Source organism: Idiotropiscis lumnitzeri, chromosome 20 (assembly GCF_059441095.1).
Source record: "Idiotropiscis lumnitzeri isolate Australia: NSW breed Sydney's pygmy pipehorse chromosome 20, RoL_Ilum_1.0, whole genome shotgun sequence".
Lineage (NCBI taxonomy): Eukaryota > Metazoa > Chordata > Actinopteri > Syngnathiformes > Syngnathidae > Idiotropiscis > Idiotropiscis lumnitzeri.
The window spans coordinates 7,614,323-7,639,649 of NC_142410.1; the positions used below are offsets into that span (position 1 = coordinate 7,614,323).

General features: G+C 42.4%; 1 protein-coding gene across 1 annotated transcript; it reads left to right on the plus strand.

The window, feature by feature from the left end:
• The first annotated feature begins 10,525 nt into the window (after nucleotides 1-10,525).
• Nucleotides 10,526-16,456, plus strand: meox1 (mesenchyme homeobox 1). Its single transcript, XM_088284095.1, has 3 exons — nucleotides 10,526-11,162; nucleotides 13,516-13,685; nucleotides 15,877-16,456. Exons 1-3 carry the CDS (start codon nucleotides 10,667-10,669, stop codon nucleotides 15,997-15,999), a joined length of 789 nt encoding a protein of 262 aa, XP_088140221.1. The 5' UTR covers nucleotides 10,526-10,666; the 3' UTR covers nucleotides 16,000-16,456.
• The last annotated feature ends 8,871 nt before the right edge of the window (nucleotides 16,457-25,327 follow it).

Sequence of the window (25,327 nt, forward strand, 5' to 3'; positions counted from 1 at the left end):
GAGCTGTCATTGATCAACTGTCAACGCATCCTGTTTGCATCTCTGTTCGTGTGTGCTACGTGAGTGTGAGTGTTCACCGAGCGTTAGTGCTCCCCTGTCGGTCGTAGCTAAACGGCAAGAGGGGCCGCAGCGACGTTGGAATGCCGACGATCAAACGTACGTCATGTGTGCTTCAACTGTCCGTGTGGTGCAGTGGTGGACAAACATTAGATTTTTTTTTTTTTTTTTTTTTTTTAAAGCGAAAAGCGGGCCATGCAGATTAATAGAAAAAATTTAAGTAAAGAGAGAGAGATTTCCTTTTATTCAAATAGTAAAGTTTAATTCCTATTTTAAAATATTTCAATCAAAAGAATCTCTTTATGTAACTAAATTTAAATCATCTGATCAAACAAAAATAGATACTACTTCAAAGTGTTTGTGTATTTTCTTTTCTTAATGAATTATAATTATTAATGAATGGAAAAAAATTCAAATGAAAACAGCACAATTAAAACACCAATCAGTGTTGTAAATATATCTGTTTAAAAAACTAAATAAATAAATCGTTGATCAGAAAAGCTTGCCCACAGCTCCCACTGGTGGCGCTGTTAGCAGTTGGTAATAAAAACAAAGCTCGCGAGCTACCAGGAAGTCCACTCGGGAGGAAATGGGACTGCAGTGTTTCATAACGTCGGCCCTTCCTGGCGCCGGTGGGGCACGGCGTGGAGGGCAGACACCCCCACACGTCCAGTGGCGTAAAACAAACCCGATGCACAAGTTGTGTACGGCTTGGTCGCGCTCGGCTTGCCATCAATTGGACGCAGATGCTTGCGGCCTGAAGACGAGGACGGCGTCAAAGTTGGCTGCCGAGAGGTGGTCGGCAATTTGGATTGGACGGCAACCAATCTCATCCAGCTTTATAATAGTTTGGGAATTTCCATGTTCTTTTAAAAGGATTTGGTTTTAATTAGTTTTCAGTGCGTGTGTAATACTTTTTAAATTTATTTTTTTGCATGCTTAATTTTGATTTTAATAGATTTAGTGTTAGGTTTTTTTTTTTTTTTTTGGACTCCCTTAATTGGGTACATTTCACCCCTGCACTTGCATTGTCGTAAGTGTTTTGCCAAAGGTATTTATCCATTGTCTGTTTCACAAAGCAAATGAGAAACACGAGACATAAAACCCCAAAATGCAATCTTTATGTTAAGATTGCGCACGCCGTGCCAACACGTGCATAACACATGCAACAGACCAACAATCGCGTCTATTGCGTCCCCTGCTGCTCAAATGCGTATTTTCCCCAGAACGTCTCTGTCTGGACAAAAGTTTTGAGACGCAGCTTGCACTGAATGCAAATTGTCTTCCAACGTGTGTAAAGCGCCGCTTTTGTGTATTTGTGGTGACGCAGCACAAATGTGATTGACACAAGGGCATTTGGAGATGAACTTTTACGGCTGAGCTGCTGTTTTTCTGTCTAACGTTTCTCTAAAGGAGGAGGGAGAATGTTTTGTCTGGCAAACAAGTCGCACTTCAGAGCGTTTTTGGCTTGGGTTCAGACGCAAGCATCTGCGGGGGCCCAAGACTTGCTGTTTTGTCAGAAAATTGCTTTTTTTTTTTCCATGTTTAACCATTTTTGTTGAGCGATAACGTTGGGTAAATATTTAAGTGGACAAGTGGTACAGGAGATGGATGGATGGATGGTTGTCATTCTATTGCTTGGAAAATAATGTTGAAGTGTACACTTTTATATGAGGGTGGATAGAGACTGACTTGACGTTTGGCTGTAACACCACCAATATCCACTTGGTGGCAGTGTTAACCTGCAAACTACCTTAAATGCATTTTTTATACATGATTTCTACGTGCTTTGATGTGACGTTTGCAAAGCCTATATTTTTTTTTTCTTACTGGCAAAACAATCAGGGGATATTCTTGTCATGTTCTCCAGAAGAAATCCCTTTTTACTTTCAAATTTGTCATGATTAAGCTCAAATACAATTTAAAACAATTCTAGGGGAAAAGTACATGTTCACTCCTTATTTGACTTCTTGTGACCATGCCATCCCTTTTTTATTAACTTAAAAATTAATATTCAAACGAGTTATTTTATTCATGTGCTGCATTTTTTTTATTCTCTGAATTAATGTAGTCCACGTCATTCAGCGAAACCCCACAAATGAGGTCTCAACATGCATCTCAATAGTGCAGTGTGATTAAATACTCTTTGAAAAGTACATCTTTAGTCATATAGCTGCAGCTGTCGGTGACACAATTCCAAATAAACTACAATAAAATTCTAATTGGAAACGAAAATCCCCTTTTCGAATGTTACTATCCCTTTTGTTGGTTAGCTTTTGAGCTGATTTTAGCAATTGTCATCAAACTGTACAGTGAACCTTCCCATATTCGCAGCTCGATATTTGCACATTCACTCAATTGCGGATTTTTTTAACCGACTGTCATTTGCATTCCCATATTTGATAATTTGGTTCTCAGGCCAATGAAATTCTGTTTTCTTGAAAATGTAGCATCTTACAATTTGAAATGTTTTGTGCCCTCATGATGACCCGCGTGCCACATGTCGGGTTACATATTACATCATATGCGTTTAGCGGTCCCCTCTCGTCTCCACGAAGGCCGCCGACACACGAGCCCGTGGGCGAACCGCGTCTGCTTCTGCTCAGGTCAAAGTGAAAGTGATGCCGTCCATGTTGTCCTCCCGAGGGGGGGGGGGGGAAGTTGTGGTTCTGCTGCTGATGGAGCCAAAGTCGGAGGGAGGGAGGAAGGAAGTGAAAACCTTTCAAATGATGTTTTATTACAGTTTGTGAGGTTTTCTGCTTCTGCTTCGCTTTTGATATCTTTTTAAATTTTCATTTTCATTGCTTAAAAGTGACCCAAAAGTTCTCTCGAACTTTTATATGGCTTAAAAAAATAAGTTGACCCAACTTGAAAAGTGGGGCCCTTTTTGACCCAGTTTTTCTATTTGAAGTAACTGTTTTTTAGATTGCTGCTTGCACTAACACACATTGCTGTGACCGGAGAGGAGCTATTTTACGAAAGCACAGTCAGTGCAGCCAAGTCTATGACTTTTTAAAAAAAAAAAAAAATCTTATTTTATTTTTTCCCACAAAAGGAACTGGCGACTTGAATTCCCGCTGGGAAATAGACATGAACGGAATCAGTTTTCTGTATGGGAGCCTATTACCTTGAGACATTAATTCATACATTGCAAAAGTCATTTATCCACAAGTTGGACATTTTTGACCCGAGGTATGTGCAGCCAAGCAACAAATGTTTTGCAGAGGTCGCATTGCCACCGCCTTTTATTGATTTGGAAATGGCAATCAAGACAGAGATGACTGCAAAGTTTGGCTGCTTGTTTTATGTTAAATTAGTGAACATTTCAAAGTGAAGTTATTCAGGATTGAGCTGGTTACGTACATGACTGGACAAATAAATTTCTTTTCACATGACCGTGTCTGAAAAGAAAAACTAATTCGGTGGAAAAAAGTTAAATAAATAAATTCATAGTATTATTTATTTATTTTAATATTTTATTTTATATATTTTTTAAATTTTTATATTTTAATAATAAAAATATTGTAATTTTCTTTCAGCAAAGAGGGGGAAAATATCACGTAAATTCTGAAATTGAATTTTTGTGGGGGAAAAAAAAAAGCAATAATCAAAGGACTCATTTTAAAGCCATATTCTCCATCGCTTGTTTACTACGCTTGTCCCACAATTTCCAATATTGTGATCCTATCGTGACATACCTTGTTTGTTGAATTTATTTATTTTTTTGTTTTGTTTTGTGAAAAGATTCCAAAATGACCTCGGCAATTATGTTAACGATAGCGCGATTAGCATTGCAGCTATTGCGCAGGGAGGTGTACTGTACCTAAACGAGCGGCAGTGGCTCTTTCCAAAAGGGACGTGGAAAACGTGGATTTGAAAGTCTTCCCAGAATTCCTTGCTGCTCGGCCAGCTAATGCGTTTAACAGCATCAGGTACACGCAAAGCTCCAGTGGCCGCAAACCGGACGGACTTGGACAAACTTTACAGTTGACATCTGGAATATTCTTTGCTCTCCCTCCTCCTCCTCCTCCTCCTCTTCTTCGTCTTCTGTAAAAGCGTCATGCAGATAAATGTTTGCGTGCACACGATGGCCGGCGTAGCTCATGGCGGCCGTCAATCCCCGTTGACGTCATTGATGTCACATCAGACGCTTACAATCTTATCAAAATCGCTTGAAAGTCTTCCATGCCATAAGTGATGACATCATTTCTGCTAATTGTAGCTTCTCTACGGCATCAAGCATAAAATGGTGTTCGGTTGCTGCCTTTTTTTTTTATTCGTGTGCCTTTTGGGGAATTTTCCAGTTGTTGCTGCCGTGGTTCTCTTCTATAACGTCATACTACCGCCTTCACGCTGCTTTTATTTCAGCATTGTGTCCTGTGCTAAAGGTACCAAAACCAAACGTACGGTGTTTTCCCTTTTTCTTCGTCATTGTGACTTTTACACCAATTTATTTCTTTAGGCTTCTTATTAGCTAAAAAGACTTTGTAGTTCTGGTTCATAGCGCCCCCTGGTGTTTGAACTGGAACCCCTCAAACTCACACAACCCTGGAGTGACAAGTTCCCCCAAAAGTCATCAAATTGGCCTGAGATTGAAGCGTAAGCTGACGTTTTGGTTTGATGCAGCTGCTTGGAATTTCAAAAAAATGATTTTGAGATCATAATTTATATTGAAAACCGCACGACTAGTTTGCCCACGCCTGGGTTATCGGAATTTTAATATATAAAACATAAATGTATAAAATAAATATTAAAATAAATATTAAAAACACGAATTAGCATCCCAAATCTGATTATTTGTAACTCAATGTTACGCTTAAGTAAATTTGTAAAAAAGTAAGTAAAATACTGAACTGTGAATATGCAACAAATTAAAAAAAAAAAAAAAATCTCCCTACAACAGATAGTACTCGCGAAATTCTTTTCGTCTGACATGGATTTTAAAGGGTCAGAATTTTTGTATTTTTTTTTTAGGAAAGATTTTTTTGTCTTCCTGTGTAGACTTGGCTCAAAAAGAGACATTTCCTGTCTCTTTGTGACACTTTAGTGTGTCTTGTACATGGCGTGCGAGCAGCCCGACAACTAAAACTCAGTCGGCATGACGACAAGGCGCCTTGAGAGTCCCACAAAAGATGATGCGCTTCTGTTTGAGGGGTACGCCCGAGCCCCCTCGGGGGAGGCGGCGCGCTCAGTGCGGGCCTCTTCAAAGCGTGCTCCCCAAGCAGGAAGTCCAACCCTGTGCTGCTGCTTGGAAGTGGGAAGGAAGGTGATCTATCACCATGTCACCGTGCCAAAACCCGCTCATGCCAGTGTGGCGACACCTCCCAACAATCACAAACACTCTTTTAATAGTACGCAATTATTATAATTATATTAAATATAAAAATATATTTAATGTGATAATAACCATTTTTGTTCACCGAACTTCCACTAACGACCCAGGCTAAACTGATGTATCACGTCAACACTTCCTACCTTGCTATTAGCCAGTGCTTTGTCACTATCTTTTGGCATCTTAACGTGTTATAGAAAAAGCGCAAAAATGTGAGTTGGGGAGTTTTACAGTGAATAACAGAGGAGCTGTTAAAAGAAACCATGAATAGCTGAATTTGTGAATGGAGAACCACAAATGGGGGTTTAACGAAGTATTTATTTTATTTTTTTTTATTTCATCTAAAAAAAAAAATTAGGTGACACTTTAAAAAGTTGGCCTTTTGAGTCATTATTTATATTGTGGTATTTGTGTCTTGAACATGATGCATATAAACACGCAGAGGAGAAGATGTGCATCATGGGAGCTTCTTCTAAGCCAGTAGTGAGCAAGGAAGCTTTTTTTAGCTGTTGAAGAGTAAAAGGCTCCAATCAGTCGCTAAAATCAACTTATTTGTCCCGAAGAGCCACAAAGCTGTTCCAAATGTAAACCACTAGAGAGCAGTCTTCACGGAGCAGCTATTAAGTCATTATATGTTTGGAAGAAAAACCTTGACGGCTGCCAGAAACATCTCGGCGTGCTTCGGCGGGCGGAGGGAAAATAAGAGATCTGGTGGCGTGGTGTCAATGAGATGTTTTCATTGTTGTAACTCAAAACAACATGGAGTACACTCACATACACGATTGTGGTCAGTCTGCTGAGGGCTGATGCAATCTGATTTTTAAAAAAATTTTTTTTTTTTTTTTTAAAAACAACTATTCCTTCTTAAAACAAACTACTCATTAAAGTCTGAGTCTGTACATGAAGTTGTGTTTGCACTTTTGGGTTGCGTTAGCATGTCTCCACAATGAACAAGATTGTGTCAGCAGCACTCGCGCAAGTATATGTTAGCGCTTTGTAAAAGTTCATGTTAGCATTTCTTCAATGTTAGACAATTATATTTATTCTCAAATGTCATAAAGCACTTCTAGGTGATGTTAGCATTTCTTAATCAATGTAAACGGTCATGCTAGCATACAAGGTCTGACCTCTTCATTAAAGTAATAAACGTTAGCGCCTTGTATTTGTCAGGTTCTCGTACAAGGTGATAAGTACTAAATAAAAAATAAAAAATATAGAAATATTTAAGATAAAATTCTCTTGTTCACACTTTGCTTTTTCTTTTTGGATCTAAAAAGTTGTGATTTTTGTATAAGAGGACATAGCTAGCTAGCTACTGACCTGGCATGTTGGTTTTTCTTTTCCCTGAACTGGGATCACGGAACGCTTTAAATATGCAAAGTAAAGCAAAACATTCACAGCTATATGACCTTCAGTTCAAGAACGAGTTGCCATGGTTGATATTATCCGGCGAGAAGGTGCACGCTAACTCTCGCTAACGTCGATTAGCCTTGGATGTGTTACGCGCTGCTAATGTACCTTCACTGCATGCACTCTGAAGGAACCTTTGCCTGCACATGATTGCAATCATGCATGATCGTTTGCACGTGTGAGTGCTTTGTCTCCCCAATCATACACACACACACACACACACACACACACACACCCCCACACCCATAGCATTTAATGTGGGGTAATGTAAACAGAGAATGGAGTGAATATGCATACGTCTAATTAATTCCCACATGGAGCCTTGGGGCTAATAAAGCAAATTATAGTAAGTAGTTGTGTTTTCATATTGTATGAAGCTACAGTAGTCTCGGTAGCCAAGACTTGAACCATTATCGTAATTATGCTGTCTCTGTTTGGCTAAACGTCGCTGTTTCGCCGCGAGACGTAATGTCGTACTCGCGTAATTTTTGCTCGAGACTTTTGGGGTTTTGGGAGGGGTGTTTGTGATGTCATAGAAAGTGAAATGTCGGCGCTCGTCATGGTCGAGATATTCGACCACGTGAACACTGTGACCTCATCTCCGCCTCTTATCCCGTCTGTGACGTTTTGACCGCACGTGGATGCGTCAAGCAGCTGGAGGCTGACCAAAGCTCTATTTCCTGTCTCCTAAAAAGATTTAAATTTTAAATTTAAATTTAGTAAAGGAGACATATGTATTTTTTTAAAACGGGTGTCCTAATAACACGTTTTGCGGCGTGCCTTTTATCAAAATACTCAATGATATCAAGAATTATAGACATATTTTTCTTGCCATGGAAAAACTTAAAATTTAAACTTACTGAAGAAACATTGTGCCATCCATGAATTATATTTTGTTTGTAATCTACTTTTAGCTAATACTTACTCATTTTAGCTATATCGCTAACATCGCCATTGCCGATGATTTTGCTTTGTAACATAGCTTAGCTCAACAAGGACCTTTTTATCCAAAAGAAAAAAAGTGTTTTCCGCCACAATTATTCCACTCCGGTTGTATGTCGAAATTTGCAGCAGTCTTGGCCAGACAAACGCCAGAGCAGCCACAATGCTAACCATGCTGCTGGCTAACAAACAACAAGCAACACATCAATTATTTAATAATTGATGCTGTTCGTGTCGTTAATCAACATGGGAAACCACTTCCTCAATTACGCTTAAAGATTAGCTTAATTGCTAATGAGCTTTTTATGGCTAGCGTGTGCGCTAGCACACAATGGGAATGTGCTTTCCAAATGAACAAATAACAAACTCCCAATGACAAACACATGGGCGAGTATGCTGCTTTGTTATTCTTGGTTTCGGAGGACAGAACAGAAAGAATCCAAAATTTGAAGTAGCGTATGTATAGTCGGCAGATGGGCTACACGAAATTGCCAAGCTTTCAAATAATTTTTGCTATTACGGCAATTCAAGTCTCCCTCCTCCGTTTTCCAACTGGACATTCCCAGCACAGTAGCAAAGTCCGATGAGTCAGTTCCCAGGTGAACGCAGGGTCGCCAGGAGTTCCAACTGTCAGACTGTCGAGACGGATGGAGGCTCTTAATCCCGACACTGTGACGGAATACGTCCACGCACGCACGCACGCACGCACGGACGCACGCGCGCAGAGTGACAGTAACAGGTTGTGGACCTGGCAGGCGGGGGGGTTGGAGATGTGACTCATGTCCAGTTCATTTATTTGTAATGTCACACGTATGACTGATGTGCGTTTCTCTGAAAACAAACGGATGCGTGCACACACGCGCATAATAAATAAACTCACACCAAATAAAGTCACGTTAAAGCCTGTGAACCTTCTTTCTCTTTTCGTTCTCTCATCGTGTTCTAAGCATAGCGTGGCGTATTATGGAAGAGTTTCACATTGAGCAGATGACATCACAGCATTTGTTTTGCCGGTTTCCAGGTCATCCTCGTGTGATTAACGTTAGTTATTATGGTTTATTTTCATCGCCTCTAATTATTTATTGTCGACAGATCATGACAGGAGCGGTGTGGAACTTATCAGTGCAAATAGACCCAGACTTCCATCTCACACACACACACACACACACACACACACACACACACACACACACACACACACACACACACACGCACACGCACACGCACATTGGGGCTGGTGTGTATTTACTCAGCACGCTCGGAGGGAGGCGCTCTAATTGATGGCGACACACAGATGGCCGGCGGCCTGCGTGACCACAAGAGTAGTGCAGGCTGGCTCCCCTACCGTGCGGCCAGTAAAAAAGCGGCGATGCTTCATGGCTCAACAATTCACCGGGGTGAGCTCAAAAGGCCGCCCTCCCATTTGCCTCGGCGTTTGGATCGTTTTCCACTTTTTTTGCGGGAATGCAGCGAGGCCATAGTTCACGACAACTCAAACGTTTGGCTTTACATGGGCATGCGGCGCAAAGGCCGAAAGTGACGGAACTGGATAGTAGGGGGGAAAAAAAATACAGTGGGCGATTTATTGTTGCGTGTCAGGTGATTGACCGAGGCGTTTACAAGCCAACTTTCTGCTAATTTAATCGTTTGCTGAAATATTGCAGTATTGTTGTTTTTTTTTTTTTAATTGAACCACAAACAACAAAAAGGAGAAAATGTTTCGCCCTGACTCCAATGCTTATCATAATACGGCGTCATTAACTGTACTTGTTTTCACACAGACTCTCCACACTTTGCTTTTTTTTTTCTTTTCTCGTGGAGAAAAAAACCCCTAAACACTGTATTTTATTTTGTAGAGTTTGGCAATGGTTGCTGCTGCTCGCTTATAACTAGAAGCATATATTTTAGTCAAGAAACTTTGCAATTTCGAATAGCGGAAAAAACAGTGGGCGACAGTCTGCCACTCATGAAAACAAGTTCAACTTCAAATAGTGACCCCAAAAAATTGCTCCTATGATTTTTTTTTTTTTAATTTTATTTATTCACTTATTTTTTTTAAATTCATCCCCTCCCAGTAGGAATATGAAATTTGGTCTGCATGGTTTCATGTGTCCATTCTCAACATATTACGACATCCATCCTTGTGTGATTGAGTGAGTGTTCAAAATCTGCTGATACTAGATGGGCGGACTTGACGGTGACACGGGTTCGGTGAAGCAAATGTGGTTGCTGTGTTGAAAAAAGACAGGAAGCATCCTCCAGAAGACTTTCCTTTCTCCCCCGGGCCAACATCCCGCTCGCGGCCCTGAAATTCCAAATTGTGCATGTCAACAATGTGGGAAAAGGAAAAGGGAATGCAGCCAGGTGGATTTGGGTGTGATCGAAACAACGAGGACAGCATCCGCGTCCGGGTGTGCAAAAGCGACTTACAGGGGGTGTCAGTGAGCACGACGGAGCTGGAACGGAGTCGGCTGTGCTGCTCCCATGTGGGTGGCTGCTTTCTAGCCGGCAGACAATGTCCCTTTTAAAATGACCGCGTCTGGAAAGGCCATTAGATGTGCATATAAAATTTCCCCAGTGATTAATAGTGGATGCGGCAGGCCAGCTACTCCAACATGTGGCTGGGGGCCTGCAGGCTCCGCCTCCGGGGTGTCGCGTTTCCCCCCTACCATAAACTCACCGCGCTTTCCCACCTCGAGGAGGAGGGCTCACCGTCAAGGAGGCCTCACCAGACTTGTGAAAAAAGGCGGCCCCTGCGCCTCGGCCCGGCAGTTGAGCGTCCAGCTCCAGCAGGTCAGCCAGCATCCAGTCCCAAAGCGTGCGCGAGGACACCGCAGGAGTGCGAGCGACGACGGCGGTCACCGAGGCGTCGCGTCCTCACGCCGTCAAGAGGATCTTCATCGACGACTTTTCCCAAGTGCCACCATGGACCAGCCGGCCAGCAGCTGCATGAGGAGCGCCCACCCCAGCAGCCCCATCTGGGGGTGCATGCGGAACCCTCACTCGGGCGTCCCGGGCGCCAACCTGCAGTCGCCCTACCAGCAGGCCCCTTTCACCCTGCACCAGAAGCCCGAGTTCCTAGCCTACACGGACTTCTCCGGCTCCTGCCTGCTGCCGCACGCCGCCGCCTACCCACGCGACGACAGACTCTACCCGGACAGCCAGGGCGGCTACCAGAGGACCGACTGGCACTTCAACCCCTGCGAGGCGCGAGGTCGGGCCCCTGAGGCCTGCCCACCTGTGGTCGCCTCCGCCGCCGTGGGGGAGGGCGCGGGCGCGGGGCCTGATCTGGACAGTGTGGGGGCTGAGCGGCTGCCGGGTGCCTTGCCTGGGTGCCCGGAGGGGGAATACTCGCCCCAAAGCGTGGCGTCGGGCGACTCCGACAAGAAGAGCGGCGGCAAGAGGAAGCGAGATGGCACAGGTGAGGGGATGTGCTTCCGGAACGCTTCTCACCGGAGAATTAATCCCAATTAATATTCATATTTTAACATTCATGTCAAGGTCTTTATGGAGGTGAGGGAAGCTTCCGAATAAATCACTGTTGTTGCTCCCTAAACGTTATTGCAATATTTTAGGGGAATCATTGTAGTTATTTTCATCATTTGTAGATAATGGATGGATGGATATTAATTTCTCATAGTGTTAAAAAAACAAAACATTTATTGAGCAGACATGAAACACATTCATAGATATTCATTGAGTCATTTTAACTCTCATTGAACTCCAAACTGCATCCCAACAATTCACGAGATACATTTTTTTTTCATGACTTTTTTAAAATATGTAATCAGACCTTCATGATCCTTGATTTGTCGTAATTGGACAATTTCTAATTTCCAATCAAAATTATGTTCATATTTCATATGGAGATTCCATCTTGATGTGTAAGCTCTATTTTTCCAAAAATTGTAAAATTACACGAAATATATTTGTGATAATAATCACATTGCTCAATCGAGCGCAACCAGAGGCAAAAAGTCATCTACATATCCAGCCTAAACTCGACTAAAAATAAAAATAACCCTTTCATGTGCACTTCATAAATATATTGTTGACCAGTGTCAAAGTTAAAAAACAAAAGTGAGTTTTAAACTTTAGCACGGATTGTATTATTTTTTTTTTTTAATTGTTAAAATGCACCAACTTTTGAGAAGTGATGCCTGCACAACTAGTCAAGTTGATATTTGCGCGCATCTACGCTTGCTTCTGGCCGTCACGCTGTCAACTGTCCGAAGACAATTTGTGGTCCTCCACGCAAGCACCTTGCCTCCCCCTCCGCCGCCCGCTTGCTTTTACGGCATCTGGCTGTGAGGGATATTTCTTGGGGGTGGGGTGTCACGAGGTCTCGCCAGGTGTTCATGCGTGCATTCCCGCAAGGGCGCTGCCAAGCCGACCTGAACGCTATTAGCGCTGACACCTGAACTTAAGTGTGATTTTTTTTTTTTTTTTAAACATCTGCACCTACACATGTATTAATTCACATCTGGATTTGCAAAAGTTCACGTTCTGGCAAAACTAAACCTTGTTGAATTAGAGCCGTTTGAAAGTGAAATACGATGACGTCAGCCTTTGTTGCCGTTTGGAACTCCCTCGTCATTTGTTTACACCTTTAAATGCTCATTGGCTGTTCTTTTGATTTTTGCCGATCTCTCCCAAAGAGCTTCTGTTTAACATGAAGTCTTCCGACAAAAAACACATATTTATGGGGTACAATAAATTACATTACATAAGAGACGATTGACATATTTTTAAGAAATACAATAAATTTTATTTATATACATATATATATATATATATATATTAGGAGACTATATTACATATTTAGAAGGACAAAACATTATTTTTTATATATATATTTTAGGAAAGTCTTTCATTTAAACAAAAAATCTTTTTTTAGATCATTTTGTTTAGTTTTTTTGGGAGGGGATTTTTTTTTTTCTTTAAAAAAAAATATTTCAAGTTTATTTTTGGAGAACTATTTTTTTTAAGATTTTTTTGTCTTTTTTAGTTTGCATCTTTTTCCAGAGATGTTTTGGGCGATTGTGTTATATTTTTGGCTACATAGTTATGTTTTTGAGAATCGCATGAGAATATTGTCACATCTTTCTAGAGGAAAATAATGCCAATCTTATTTGACAAGGCGAAAGTTGAAATTGTTTCAGATGAAAATTGGTTGAATTTTATTATTACGTTATTTGTTTGAAGACTACACAAAAACAGAACACAACTCAATTGTTGCTTGGTTTGAATTGAGACAGTTAGGCCTTGGTGGAGTTCTGCCCCCTAATGCGGCTTTTTAATTCAATTTTTTTTTTTTTTTTTTTTTTTTAACTTCAACATTGTTGAAAAATACCAACCCCTGTGGAGATGTTGGAGGCATTTCCTGATGGATGTGCTGTCCGGTACAGATGAGTTAATGTGGGGGTCTCCTGACCTGGCGACTCGCACGCACACACACGTAAGAACTCCTCCGACTAGGACACATCCTCATCTTTGTTCGTTTGTTGGCCGTTTTAACGATGTTCCGCCGCATTCCTCCACTAAGTCGGTCCCTGTGTGGCTGCGTGGCCAAATGGACAAATTAGCCAAATGCCGACCCGCTGTGTGCATGACTCACGGTGGTCCTCAAAGCACCGCGCCTTGACCGTTAAAGTTTGTTGGTGTCATTAAAATAAGCGCGCTAATCTTTTTTTTGTTGTCGTACCCTTCACCGGAAGTAGTTTCTCGTGAAAAACACCCCGGCCCAATGCGTTTCTCCTCCACTCCTCGCCCAGACACGGAGTCAGTGTGCAAGGCGGACGCCAACTGCAAAGCCCGGAAGGAGCGCACGGCCTTCACCAAGGAGCAGCTGAGAGAACTGGAGGCCGAGTTCACCCACCACAACTACCTGACCAGGCTGCGGCGCTATGAGATCGCCGTCAACCTGGACCTCACAGAGAGACAGGTATGAGACCGGAAAGAGTATGTTGCAAAGAACCGTGCGCCCTCACATGAAGGGAAAGGAGAGCCACAGTTGGCGAACAGTAACACACACTCGTTAAGAAGCTGATGTCAGCCACAGCTCACGCCCAGACACTCGCATGGAGACTTGCTTTCGTCAACAAGCCCCGCCACTTAAAGGCACGTATTTAATACACAAAGTATACCACATAATGTAATTAATGCAGGCCAGCGTTTTATTTTTATTTTACAAGTGTAGGAGGCATGTGGGAGCGGTAAAATTAGATGAAAAAAAAATAAAAATAAAAAATGACACCTCTTTCCACATACAAACACTGTCATGTGCCAGAGCATTGATTGGCGTCCCAGTCTGTGACTGAGGCCATTTTAGCCAATCAGAAGCCAGAAGAATGTCCGTGGAGTAAAATGTACTTAATTGTCACGATGATATGTGAATATCAGGGACAAAATGATAAATACAAAATACAATGCAACATGCAACGCAAAGAAAGTAAAATAAATAAATAAATAAAAATTGTTAAAAAATTAAAAAAAAAAGCTTGGAAAAATGTCTTCCTCAACCATTGGAGGCTTGAAATTAAGGTAAAATCTTAACAAGTAATGTAATTGCGTTTATTCTGGGAAAGGACTGTAATCTCAAAATAATATTCCTTGTTCATAAATGAAAAATGTCATTTTATTCCTTTAATAACAATTTTGATGGATGGAGGAGGGAGGTTTTTTTTTGTTTTATTTTAGTGACTCGATGGTTCTCAGTCTTTGAGGCAAAAATACAATATGACAAATAATTTTGAAGACCTCAAGTTGCAACTCTTGAACCCAAAGTGAACCGGGAACCCTTGTTTGGGAACCAGAGTGTTAAAAAAAATAAATAAATAAAAAAAATCACATCATTGATCGCTTGACTATTTTGGCACCAATCTATGAACATGTCATCCCTGCTAAAAGCACAATCCAAAATAAAGTTTGTCCACTATTTTCAAAGTGACAATAAAACCTCTACCCCCGCTCCTTCCGTCATGCGAATCCGTTGGCGTCGCCTGGTCGTCCAAATTACAATGAGCAGATGTTTTCCTGCACGGACTCTTGCGGTTCTCTCCGCATGACGTGAGGGTTGAGGGGTGGGCGGGGGGTTCGGGGGCGCCATCAAACCGGGCCAGCACGTGCGCATGCGGCCGGCTATATTAAAAAGTCCGGTGTCCCGGCTAATGAGTCGGCGGTGCCACGGTGACCGCACGGAACGGCCGTCTGCTTCTCTAAATGGAATTGCCAGACTGCTGGAACGCCACGGCGGCCGTGTTCCATCCTCGACGCTGTTGTGATGTCCTTTCCATCAGTCATCATGGAGGACAGTGGACGGCGAAGAAGGGGGGGGGGGGTGGATCAGGATTTTGGAATGCGTCAGATGAGGATGGATGAGGAAGTGGCCAGGTCCAACTTCTACAAACTTGAACCAAAAGATGGAAAAAAAAGAAATAGCGAAAAAGGGTGATCATATTCTAGTTTTAAAAAAAAAAAAAAAAAAAAAAAAAAAGAGGACACTTATGCTGGAGGTTCTTGTTTTGATATGACATATTTCACAAAAAGTATTACCCTGAAAATACCCCCCCTGTCATTCGCAAAAATTTTTTGTGGAATTTTTGGAGGGGGACAAGTTGACACTCACCTATTTGCTACTTTTGCGCTCAGGCCAAAGTTTTAGCGCTGAAGTAAGTTTTGTCATTTAGACAAAGGTAGTCATTTGGCGCCATCTTGTGCCACCCATAAAAAATTAAGATTACAGTGAAATTTTTTTCATTTTCGTAATAGTAAATAAATTAAAACAATTGCTCTTTTTTTTTTAAATCATAATAGTTGAGTGGTTCCCTTTTGGACATATTTGTCAAAATATATCTTTTACCGAGCAGCTATAACGATTGACATTGAAAACCGGCCAATGATATTCGAGCAGGTGTGATGGTGAAGGAAGACCTGGTGACTTTGCTTCATTAAAAGAAAAATTCAGATTGACAATTAAATCCCATTTTTAGGTGCGCCGGTATTTGTCTCGTGATTGTGGCTCTCCTTGCCCACATGCGAGGGCATTATCCGACTTTTTTTTTTTCCTCCACTATAAACACTGAAGTTGGAGTGTTGCCTAAGTCATCATACCCTAATTGGTGTCTTTCCTGCAGGTGAAAGTTTGGTTCCAGAACCGGCGGATGAAGTGGAAGAGGGTGAAAGGCGGACAGTCGTCATCGCCCAACGACCTAGAGAACGACGACATGGACTCGGCCGCCTCGCCCAGCTCCGAGTGAGAGGTGAACGAGCGAGATGGGAGGGCGCCAAGAAGCAGCGCTGGTCAAGTCGGGCCTCTCCAAAGGAATCCAAAAATTCCAAAGACTATTTTTTTTTTTTTTATGAATATATTTGTGTTCCCAGGAAAAGAAGACAACAGTGTGTGTGCTTTTCCAGTGTACATAGAGTTGATGTCCTTCGTGATCTCCGTTTTGTTTATGATCCATCCATTTTGAATATTGTGAGAGGCCTCCTGGATGTGGAAGACTTTGACTTTTTGTCACGTGACTGCAACCAGCTGCAGAGACTCACTTTTCCCCTAAAAAAAAAAAAAGAAAATATATATAAATATATATTTGTGCATATTTTTCCCTCCTTTTTTTTTTTTTTTTACTACTGTTTGAATGTTAGCGATAAAAACAGATGTTGCCTGTTTTTTTTTTTTTTTTTTGCAAATAGAATAAATCCTCCGCTATAAAACTGGCAAAATATCCTCTGCATTTATTTCAAACATTGCACAAGCTAAAGGAAACTGCACAGCAACTGATATCCATGACAGTTTTTACAGTTTCCCAGCCTGTATTAAAGGTAACGCCCAAGTCGATTTTACATTAGCAAAATATCGTCACCAAACACAAATTTGTATAGATACTGAAATATAATAACAATAATAATAATAATGAAACTGAGAGTTTCACAAATTGTTGTTTTTTTTTGGGGGGGGGTGACATTTTTTCAAAAGGGTGTACTCACTTTCTGTGCTCAAAAAGCTCACTTATCATTAAATTGTTTTCTGGCGTGAGAGGCCGGGTACACTCTGGACTGGTCGCCGACCAATTTCAAGCCACCGATAGACGAACAACCGATCACACTCGGACAATTTCGATTCTTCTACTAAACTAAGAAACCTGTTTGTGTGGGTGAGGCAAGAGGCCCTCACAAGCACGGGAAAAGCATGCAAACTCAGTCATCAGTTATCAATCAGTTATCAAAAAAAAAAAAAAAACACAATCTGTGCCTCATGGACATGCTGTGGTCATGTCATCGTGTTATCCCAGGTGGGGTGCAACCGGAACGTCATCCTGTGTGGGGGTCACGGGATCTTATCCCACCTAATGGAAACCATGGCCGCCCATCCAACGCGTAACACCAAGCAAATCCCTTCCCGTGATGTCGTAATTATCATTAGTGATGTCGCGCAATCCAATCACAATGAGTCCTAATCAAGCCGCTCGCATCCTGACTGTAATGTGTCCTAATCCCGGGGAATGTTTTCACGCTGCAACGTGCATTACTCACACCTGACTGTGCACCCTATAGAGATTAGTGTGTGTGTCCGTGGGTGTGTGTGTGTGTGTGTTTGTCAGGTTTTGCTGGGAACTCACGACCTCTGCAGGAGGGTACTTGTATTCTTTGAAAGGTACCTATTACTGCAAATGGCAACAGTGAGAAAAGTTGTAATATTATTTACATATTTAATTTATGTATTTCTCTCTCTCTCTCTCTAGATAGATATATATATATATATATAGATAGATATATATAGATAGATGTAGATATTGAGATATATATATATATATATATATATATATATTATATATATCTAGTGTATGTCTATGATCGCATCAGTGTCATTCCAGCTGACTCATAATTGACCATTAACCTGCATGGGCGTCGTCTGACTCCAAAAGTTGAAGCATTTGGCCGCCGCCGCCGCACACTCTTTTGTACGGAAGCATCTGGATGAGGCCAATTTGATCTCAACCTGAGTGAAACTAGAAAAGCCCACGCACAAGGGAGTGGGTGCGGGGGGGCTCTGCACCAGAGGGAGATTTAAAAAAGAATCTTTCTGGCTGACCACTTGCGTATGATGGAAAAGGGAAATAATAGGTGGGTATGGGCGAGAAGACGGCTTCTCAAGTACAGGATGTTGTTGTAGCAGGTAGCCAGTCATCCAATTTCCTGCTTCCCAAAGAAAACAAGCGATTGAGCGGCGCACTCGTACAATGGTGGGCCTATGCTCGCGCCGTGGACCACCAAACAAAGCCTTTGGAGGTTACTGCCCTTTGGCTCTGTCTGCAGGGAACCGCGTTGGTGAGGGGGGCCGGGATGCATGCACACACACACACACACACACACGTTTGAGGTCAAGTGTTACTGTACGCCTGACCTGTGCAAGCCACCCCTCGCCCCCCCACTGCAGCTGCTGGGGGTGGAATGCCTCCAAATGGAACCTGTGCCCACTCATCCACCCCCCCCCAACCCACATCTGAACCTCTTTCAGACTCTATTATTGTATTAGGACTAATAGTAGTCCAAATAAACCATGTCCAATTGTAATCATAGTATTAATATCAGCAGTGTAAACTAATGAGGCCGGAATGTTGTACTTGCGCCATGGAGGCTCCTCTTAAAGGCGCAGCGCGGTCAAATTAATGGATTAGTTTGACTTTGGCGGTTTGTGTGATTGCTGCATGTTGAGGAAGGTAGAACACGGGTTTCCCTTTCCATTTAGCTGCGGGAAAAAGCAAATATTACCTTATACCTTGAGTTTGTACTGATTTTGAATGACCTCATTTGGATGAAAATGAGCCAATGTGATCATCTTTGGTTAACCTTCCTGTTAAAATGAGGGTCAAACCGACCCATGGTAAAGTCATTGGTTTGCAAGTGTATGAATCTTGATTGAATTGTGAGTCATGGAATAAATTATTAAGAATTTTTCAATAGTGTACCAGGTCTGACCTAGTGAACATTTTTGCTGTTTCTGTTAAAACAAAGTAGTGAGAGCGCTAAACGGTGCTCCCCTCTTTTTGAAATTGACCCATTGTAAAGTCACTTGTTTACCGCGTTCAAGAATAATGTTGAATAATGAAGTAATAATTAGGTATAAGTAATGTTTATGAGAATTATTTTTCCCTTTCTTGAGACTTAAAAAAAATCATCTTTTCCAAACGGACTAAGAAACGTTATGGATGTTCAAGCGTACCCAACGTAGCAAGCTAATTTAATACTATAACTCTCTTGCTATGTTGTGAGTCAAATTGACTTAGAAAGTTACTTGTGTGCTATCATAATGAAAGTTATTAAGTATTAATATTGATTGTCATGGAGTGAGGTGTAAGCAATGTTTTGGGGTATTTTTTTTTTTTGTCACATCAGAATGCTAACAATGTAAACGCTAACCTAAGCTAATGCTAACAGTGATTATGAATAGGGAAGACATTTTGGGCCATAAATAAAAAATAATTCAATGGGGAAAACAAATACGAGTATAACTGTTCATCACGCACCATTTTGAAAGCTCAACATGTCATAAATCGGGACTGTTGAAGGACCACTTGCCATTTTTTGTTTTTTGTTTGTTTTTTTGCTACCTGTCCATTACCGGCTATTATGATTCCTTCTGCATGACTGTATGCAATGGTGTACTCATCCTCTCCCGTTACCTTATTTGCTTGTGAGCAGACCGCTGAAAATGTTGCGTTTGTGGCGGCAAACGCATGTTGCGGTTCGGCGAGCAGCCGCCGCCGCTGCACACTTTCCATTTGAAAATGTTTTCCAGTGATGAATGATTCATAGCGAGCGCGTCGCTTTCATGACAAACTGTCAAAGGTCGCTGGAAAGTTGAAAAGATTAAAAAATTACTGGAACAAATGATGTATTATTTCACACGTTATCCTACATCAGATTTTGGACGCTCTGAAAGGCGACTTGAGATTTTATTTTTGGTCAAGACTCAAAGACGTTCCCAACTTAGTGTGGACATGCTGATCCAAATATCCAAATATAGTACAGACAGTAGGCCAAAAGTGGCTGCAGATTTGAAAACTAATCATTTCATTAGATGTTTTTTTTTTCCTGGCATCTTTTCCTTCCTTACCTCGTTCCTTCCTTCCCTCAGTTGCTTTTTTGTTTCCTCTTTTCTTACGTTCTTTCTTTTTGTCTGTCTTTCTTGCCTTCTTTCTCTCTTTCTTTCTTGCCTTCCTAACTTCTTGCCTTCTTTTCTTCCTTCCTTCTGTGACGCATGTTAAATATAAATCCTTAAGCATCTTTCCTTCTGTTGCTGAAACTTGCTTTTTTGACTTCCTTCCTTCCTTCCATCTGCAACACCTGTTAATTAATCATTCATTCAACGTCTATCCTTCTCTTGCTTAAACCTCCTTTTTGACTTCCTTTCCTTCCTTCCCTCCCTCCTCAGACCAGCTCTTGATATTGCATCCTTCCTTCCTTGGGTTAATTTTTTTTTTTACTAGAGTTAATTATAAATGATATACCTACGTTTGTCCCATCCTGTACGTAATATACAATGACTATCTATATTGTCGTAGTTCTCTTGGTAAATGGTCTTTCCGTTGTATAGCGCTTTTCCACCTCGAAGCGCTTCACATTGATTCTCATGGATGCGTACGTGTGCTCTCATCCTCTCACACATGTTAGACAGAACCCAGCAAAGTGCTGGCGTGACGGGGAGCTGCTGGGGGGGCAGTTAGTGTCTGGCGTGTCCGCCGCACATCCTCCCAAGATGGCCGTTGAGTCGAAGGAAGTAGATCAGGAGCATGTGTTTGCGTGTGTCTGCATGCGAGTGAGCTTCTTTTGTGGCTCACGTGTTTCTGAGTACCTGCGGGCAAAATCAGGCCTGGCCAGCGGACCCTCGCACACATGATGCAGAAGGATCCCACCATCACCCCCCAGCCACTCACCCCAGTCTCTCGTCTTTGGTGATTGGCGAGTCCCTCAGGAGGAATAAATACTACACTTTCCGCAGCGCAATCCGTCAAAGCTGAGGAGCTGAAACCTTAAATTATCTGACTTCCTGACAAACGCTGCTTTTTTGGATGTCGCGTCCCGCCCACTCCGCCGTACGCTGATCTTGACCCGAAGCCCCCGGAAGTTCCACCGCCGGTTCTACTCTGCGAAGCATCACGCGGCCGACTACTCTATCAACTGTTTGAAAACATCGAAGGCCTCGTTTGACAGGAAGTGCACAAGCAAGGAAAGTGTAGCTGCGTAGTGTCCGACGACAAAATATTCCAATGCGTCATTACAAAATGCTTTTTAATTTATTTTTTTTCATCTTTGCTTGCGTTGATCTGTCCTACTTTTTAAGTACTGAAAATTAATGCCGAGGGCTACTACTTTTATTCATTTCTGAAATAACACATTAGCTCATAAAGCATATTACTATTATTGTGTTATTAATGATTAATTACGGAATCGTTACCATCGTTAGCCTAATAACATAATTGTCTGAGCCATTCTTACTTTTCTGTCACAATATCAACACAAAATAACAACATGCTTTCTGAAACCTTTTCTTTTCTGTGTTTTAAATTTTTTTCAACCCCGAGGTGCAAGTTTTGTCTTTTATGCTGACTCATCATACTCGGTTGCCATAGCATTGCCAATGCATCCCGGCTTGTAAATTTCAAGTAGAAGTTTATCAAAGGGATTTGCCCAAAATGGCTGCTTCAAACGAACACGGCCAACTTCCTGTTCAGTTTCAAGCACGGATCCGCGAGACTTTTTCTTGCGTCCTGCTCTGACAGACTTCTCGAGCACTGCAGGAACACCCGAGGAATGTTTTCTCGAACACAGTTAGCTTCCAGTCAAGAGGCCGTGTTGGTCTTTAGTTGTCAGAGCCGTGACACTTTTATGATGGCAATCCCCAGTAGTCCCAGTGCACTCTGGGAGCTGGCGGGTGATGGATGAGTCCTCTGCTGCTCCATGCCATCAGCCCCACCAGGACCGCCGGTCAAGTCGGGTCTGTTTAGATTGGAGAGTTGAGAGTTTACAATTAAATATTTTTTTTTAAATAAAGAAAAATATTGAATTAGTGTTTCAATACTTTTGACTGGTACTTAAAAAGTGAGGTGTGGAGAGTATCTGTCAATGAGTCAATGAACAAAACAACCTCTCAAATAATCACTCCCTCCTCTATTGTTATAGTTATTAAAATGAGATATATTAATTTTGTGTTATTAATGCACGTTCCCCTTTTTGGTTCATGGTCTCGGCATTCAGTTTTCACGTGCAGTACAAAAACAGCGCAGTAAAGAACAAGCACGTCATTTTCCCTGACGTATTCTTGGCGTATTATGTCACCCGTGCAAGTTAATTACAAATTAACCTTTTACGTTAGCATGAAACGCAGTTTAACGCGCTTCGGGGCCGCTCACGGTTGCTGAGCAATAGCCACAAGTTTAACGGCCCCCCGTAATAAATTCCAGGGATTTGGGTTTCTGCAGAAACTTTTGGGCTCCGAGATGGCAGCTATTTGAGTACAGGTGTTGTCATAAAAAAAAAAAAAAAAAAAAAAAAAAGAGGAGCCCGATTCAAGGCTGCATGAAGTCATGCTGTCCAAAAAGCTGCCAGTAGGTTTACATTTTTTGTTTGAGGTGAAAATGTGCTGCCGGGCTTTGGAGCACCGTAAACACACTTTAGTCATGGGAACAGTGAGGCGAATCGCTTCTAATGTACTAAACCATATTTGAATGTGTGCACTTGAGGAATGTGGACTCTCGCCAGCTTCTTCCATTGGGATGCTGACCACGTTTGTAAATATTTGGCGGCGATGGAAAGTGAAGTTGATTTTTCCAGGTATCTGTCCTTTACTTGTTTATTTGTCTGACTATTTACTTTCACTCCTTACACACATGATATATATATATATATATATATATATATATATATATATATATATATATATATATATATATATATATATCATTTAGATTTAGATTTATTTTTTTTTTTTTTACCAGCTACTTTTTACATAACTATCTGTGCGTCTGTTTGAGAACAAAGTGTGAGTGCTCTTGCCACCTCTGGTAATTATGCAGTATTTGGGAATAATACCTCACCAGCACTGCAGCTGACTTCAATAAACGGACATGCAGTCACCCACTTGAAAGCGCGCAGACGCTCTGTTTTTTTTGGGGTTTTTTTTATATAATGGCGTGCGAGCCAAGAGGGCGCACCAGCTCTCGGCCTGGCTTCCATCCAAAGCAGGCTCGGGAGCACCAGGCGGCTGCGTCCGAGCCACCTCCATCCTCGCATCCGTCCACCAACCGGGCCCCGCGAGGCTTTTGCAAAGCCTCTCGCGTGACGTCCAAGTGTGTGCGGGAGCCTGGCGTTTGTTATTTTTCTCTGCAGTCGCACTGTCTTTCATCAGAACCCCGTCTTGCAACCCACAGACTCTCTCTCTCTCTCTCTCTCTCTCTCTCTCCCTTACTCGGTATACGGTTTCATGGTCTCGGGCCCCCGTCGGCTGTAGCACGTGGGCGGATGATTTCTAACACATGGGAGCCCCGCGAGCCCACGCACTCGCTGGAACAATAGGCGAGCTGTCAGTATCGGCCTCGAGCCGGAGCAGGACGACGAGACGGGTGGGAATGAGGTCAGCATCCTTCGCACCCGCAGAGAGTAAAAACACATTACGTCGCTTCCATGTGCGGCCGTGGACACGAGCAACCCGCTAATTTCATCTTGTTAACCCCCGCTGTTATGTTTGTTTCGTTGGTACACCAAAACGTTCATGGGTCAGTGTGGCCAGATGAGTGTTTAACCATAAAAAAGGAAACACATCTGAGATTATCAGACAGTTAGTTCACCATAGAAAAAAAAAAAGATACCATCAAGACTTTTTTTTTCTTTTTGACCAAGGCCTTGAGAAGGATTTTGAGTGACTCCTTTATTAAACAAATGAATTCATTAGTCATCTGGTTGAATTAATATTTGATTAATCAGATAAGGGTCTTTCTGAGTTTTAAATAAGGCATGCATGTGGCTCGTCTGGGATGAGTGGCATATTTTACAAAGACCAGCAAATAATTTTTCCAAATATTGCGCCCAAAATGCAACAACAAAACTGACCATCCAGAAAGCGTAGAGAGGATACAGCGGTTACGATACACATTATGAGATGCTGGTAACATTCCTACACTGTCCAGACTTTCTTTTCTATACCTTTGGCATGACAGAAGCATCATGACTTTTTTTTTTTTTTTTTTACCTCTGATTCGATTGGATGACATATAAAAGGGCTTCATACAAAAAAATCTTAATACTGTACAAAGATCTTTATTGTCTTTGCCCATTGCCCTTACCAAGATGGCCGCCACATAGGCACATCTATAAGCAGGATCCAGCCTGTACTGTATTTGCCATAGTGCCAGTAAAAAAAACGCAGTTAGTCTTTGACTACTACTTTATAAAGAGTCGCTTTTAGTCTTCTGGACGCTGATTTCACAAACAAGAAGGGAGGTTAGAATCACACCCAAATGGTCATTTGAAATGATTATTGTCCTCTGCTACTATATATATATATATATATATATATATATATATATATATAATCTTACCTTTCACACGGAAGTGCCACAATTTTCACCATCTCCTGTATGAGTCCGGATGCGTTTGTTTCAACTACGGCCTAAATCCCAGTTAAAACCCCGAGGATTAAGCCCTCTGAGAGCAGCCGTCAGCCAGCTGCAGGCCTGTTGGAATCGCACTCGGACTTCCTGTGACACCTCTGCCTCCCCGACAAGTGAGAGACGGCGTTCCAGACGCATGTGTGTGCTTTGCGGATAGTTTGCGTGTTAGCGAATTGGCGGGTGAGCCTCCCCCATGCTTGGCTCCTATTCGGTTTTATCCCACCGTGACATTGTTTGTCAGTTCGGATGTAGATTTTGCCAGGCCCGAGAAACGCCGGGTTTTTGTTGGACAAAGGGCAAGACGATAGCCGTGCAGCGTCTGCCCTCCGTGTCTGTTTCTGGACAGACGTTTGGCTCGCGTGCTCGTGATTGTCTGGAAGCAAATTGGGGAAAATAGCAGCAGGCAGTGGGATGGGAAATGGGAAGGAGGGAGAGGGAGGAGGGGAAAGGTGAGTGAAGGTAGGCTGGGTGAGGAACAGGGAGGAGGAAAGCTGGCCAGCGAGCGTGGTCGGTAATTCCACTGTGGGGGTTTACAATGGGTCAGAATGTAACAATACGCGTCGACGGCCATTGTGTGACATCCACGCCCGATGATTGCACTGGGAATAAAAGTCCTCATGCGCTCCCAGAGAGCGCGACCTGAGGGAATGTTTACCACCGCAACGTTTCTATTCAACAATATAAAACTGTGTCCTCTCAAATCATCTGGTGGCTTTGCCACAACGTCCATCCCCGACCCCCCCGACACACACAACACGAGCCATTAGCGCCAACCATCTGTGGACGCGGCTCCAAATTGACCAAACAGCGCGGCGCTCCGTCCAGAGGGAAGTAAAGACAACATGGCCACGGAGGAAGTGTGCTGTCGACAGCTCCCGGAGGTCCGTTCAACGTCGAGTCATGTCAGCCGTGG

Coding starts and splice junctions, on each gene's coding strand:
- meox1 (XM_088284095.1), top strand. CDS start 10,667: ATGGACCAGCCGGCCAGCAGCTGCATGAGGAGCGCCCACCCCAGCAGC. Junction 11,163..13,515: donor GAGGAAGCGAGATGGCACAG/GTGAGGGGATGT, acceptor CTCCTCGCCCAG/ACACGGAGTCAGTGTGCAAG. Junction 13,686..15,876: donor TGGACCTCACAGAGAGACAG/GTATGAGACCGG, acceptor TCTTTCCTGCAG/GTGAAAGTTTGGTTCCAGAA.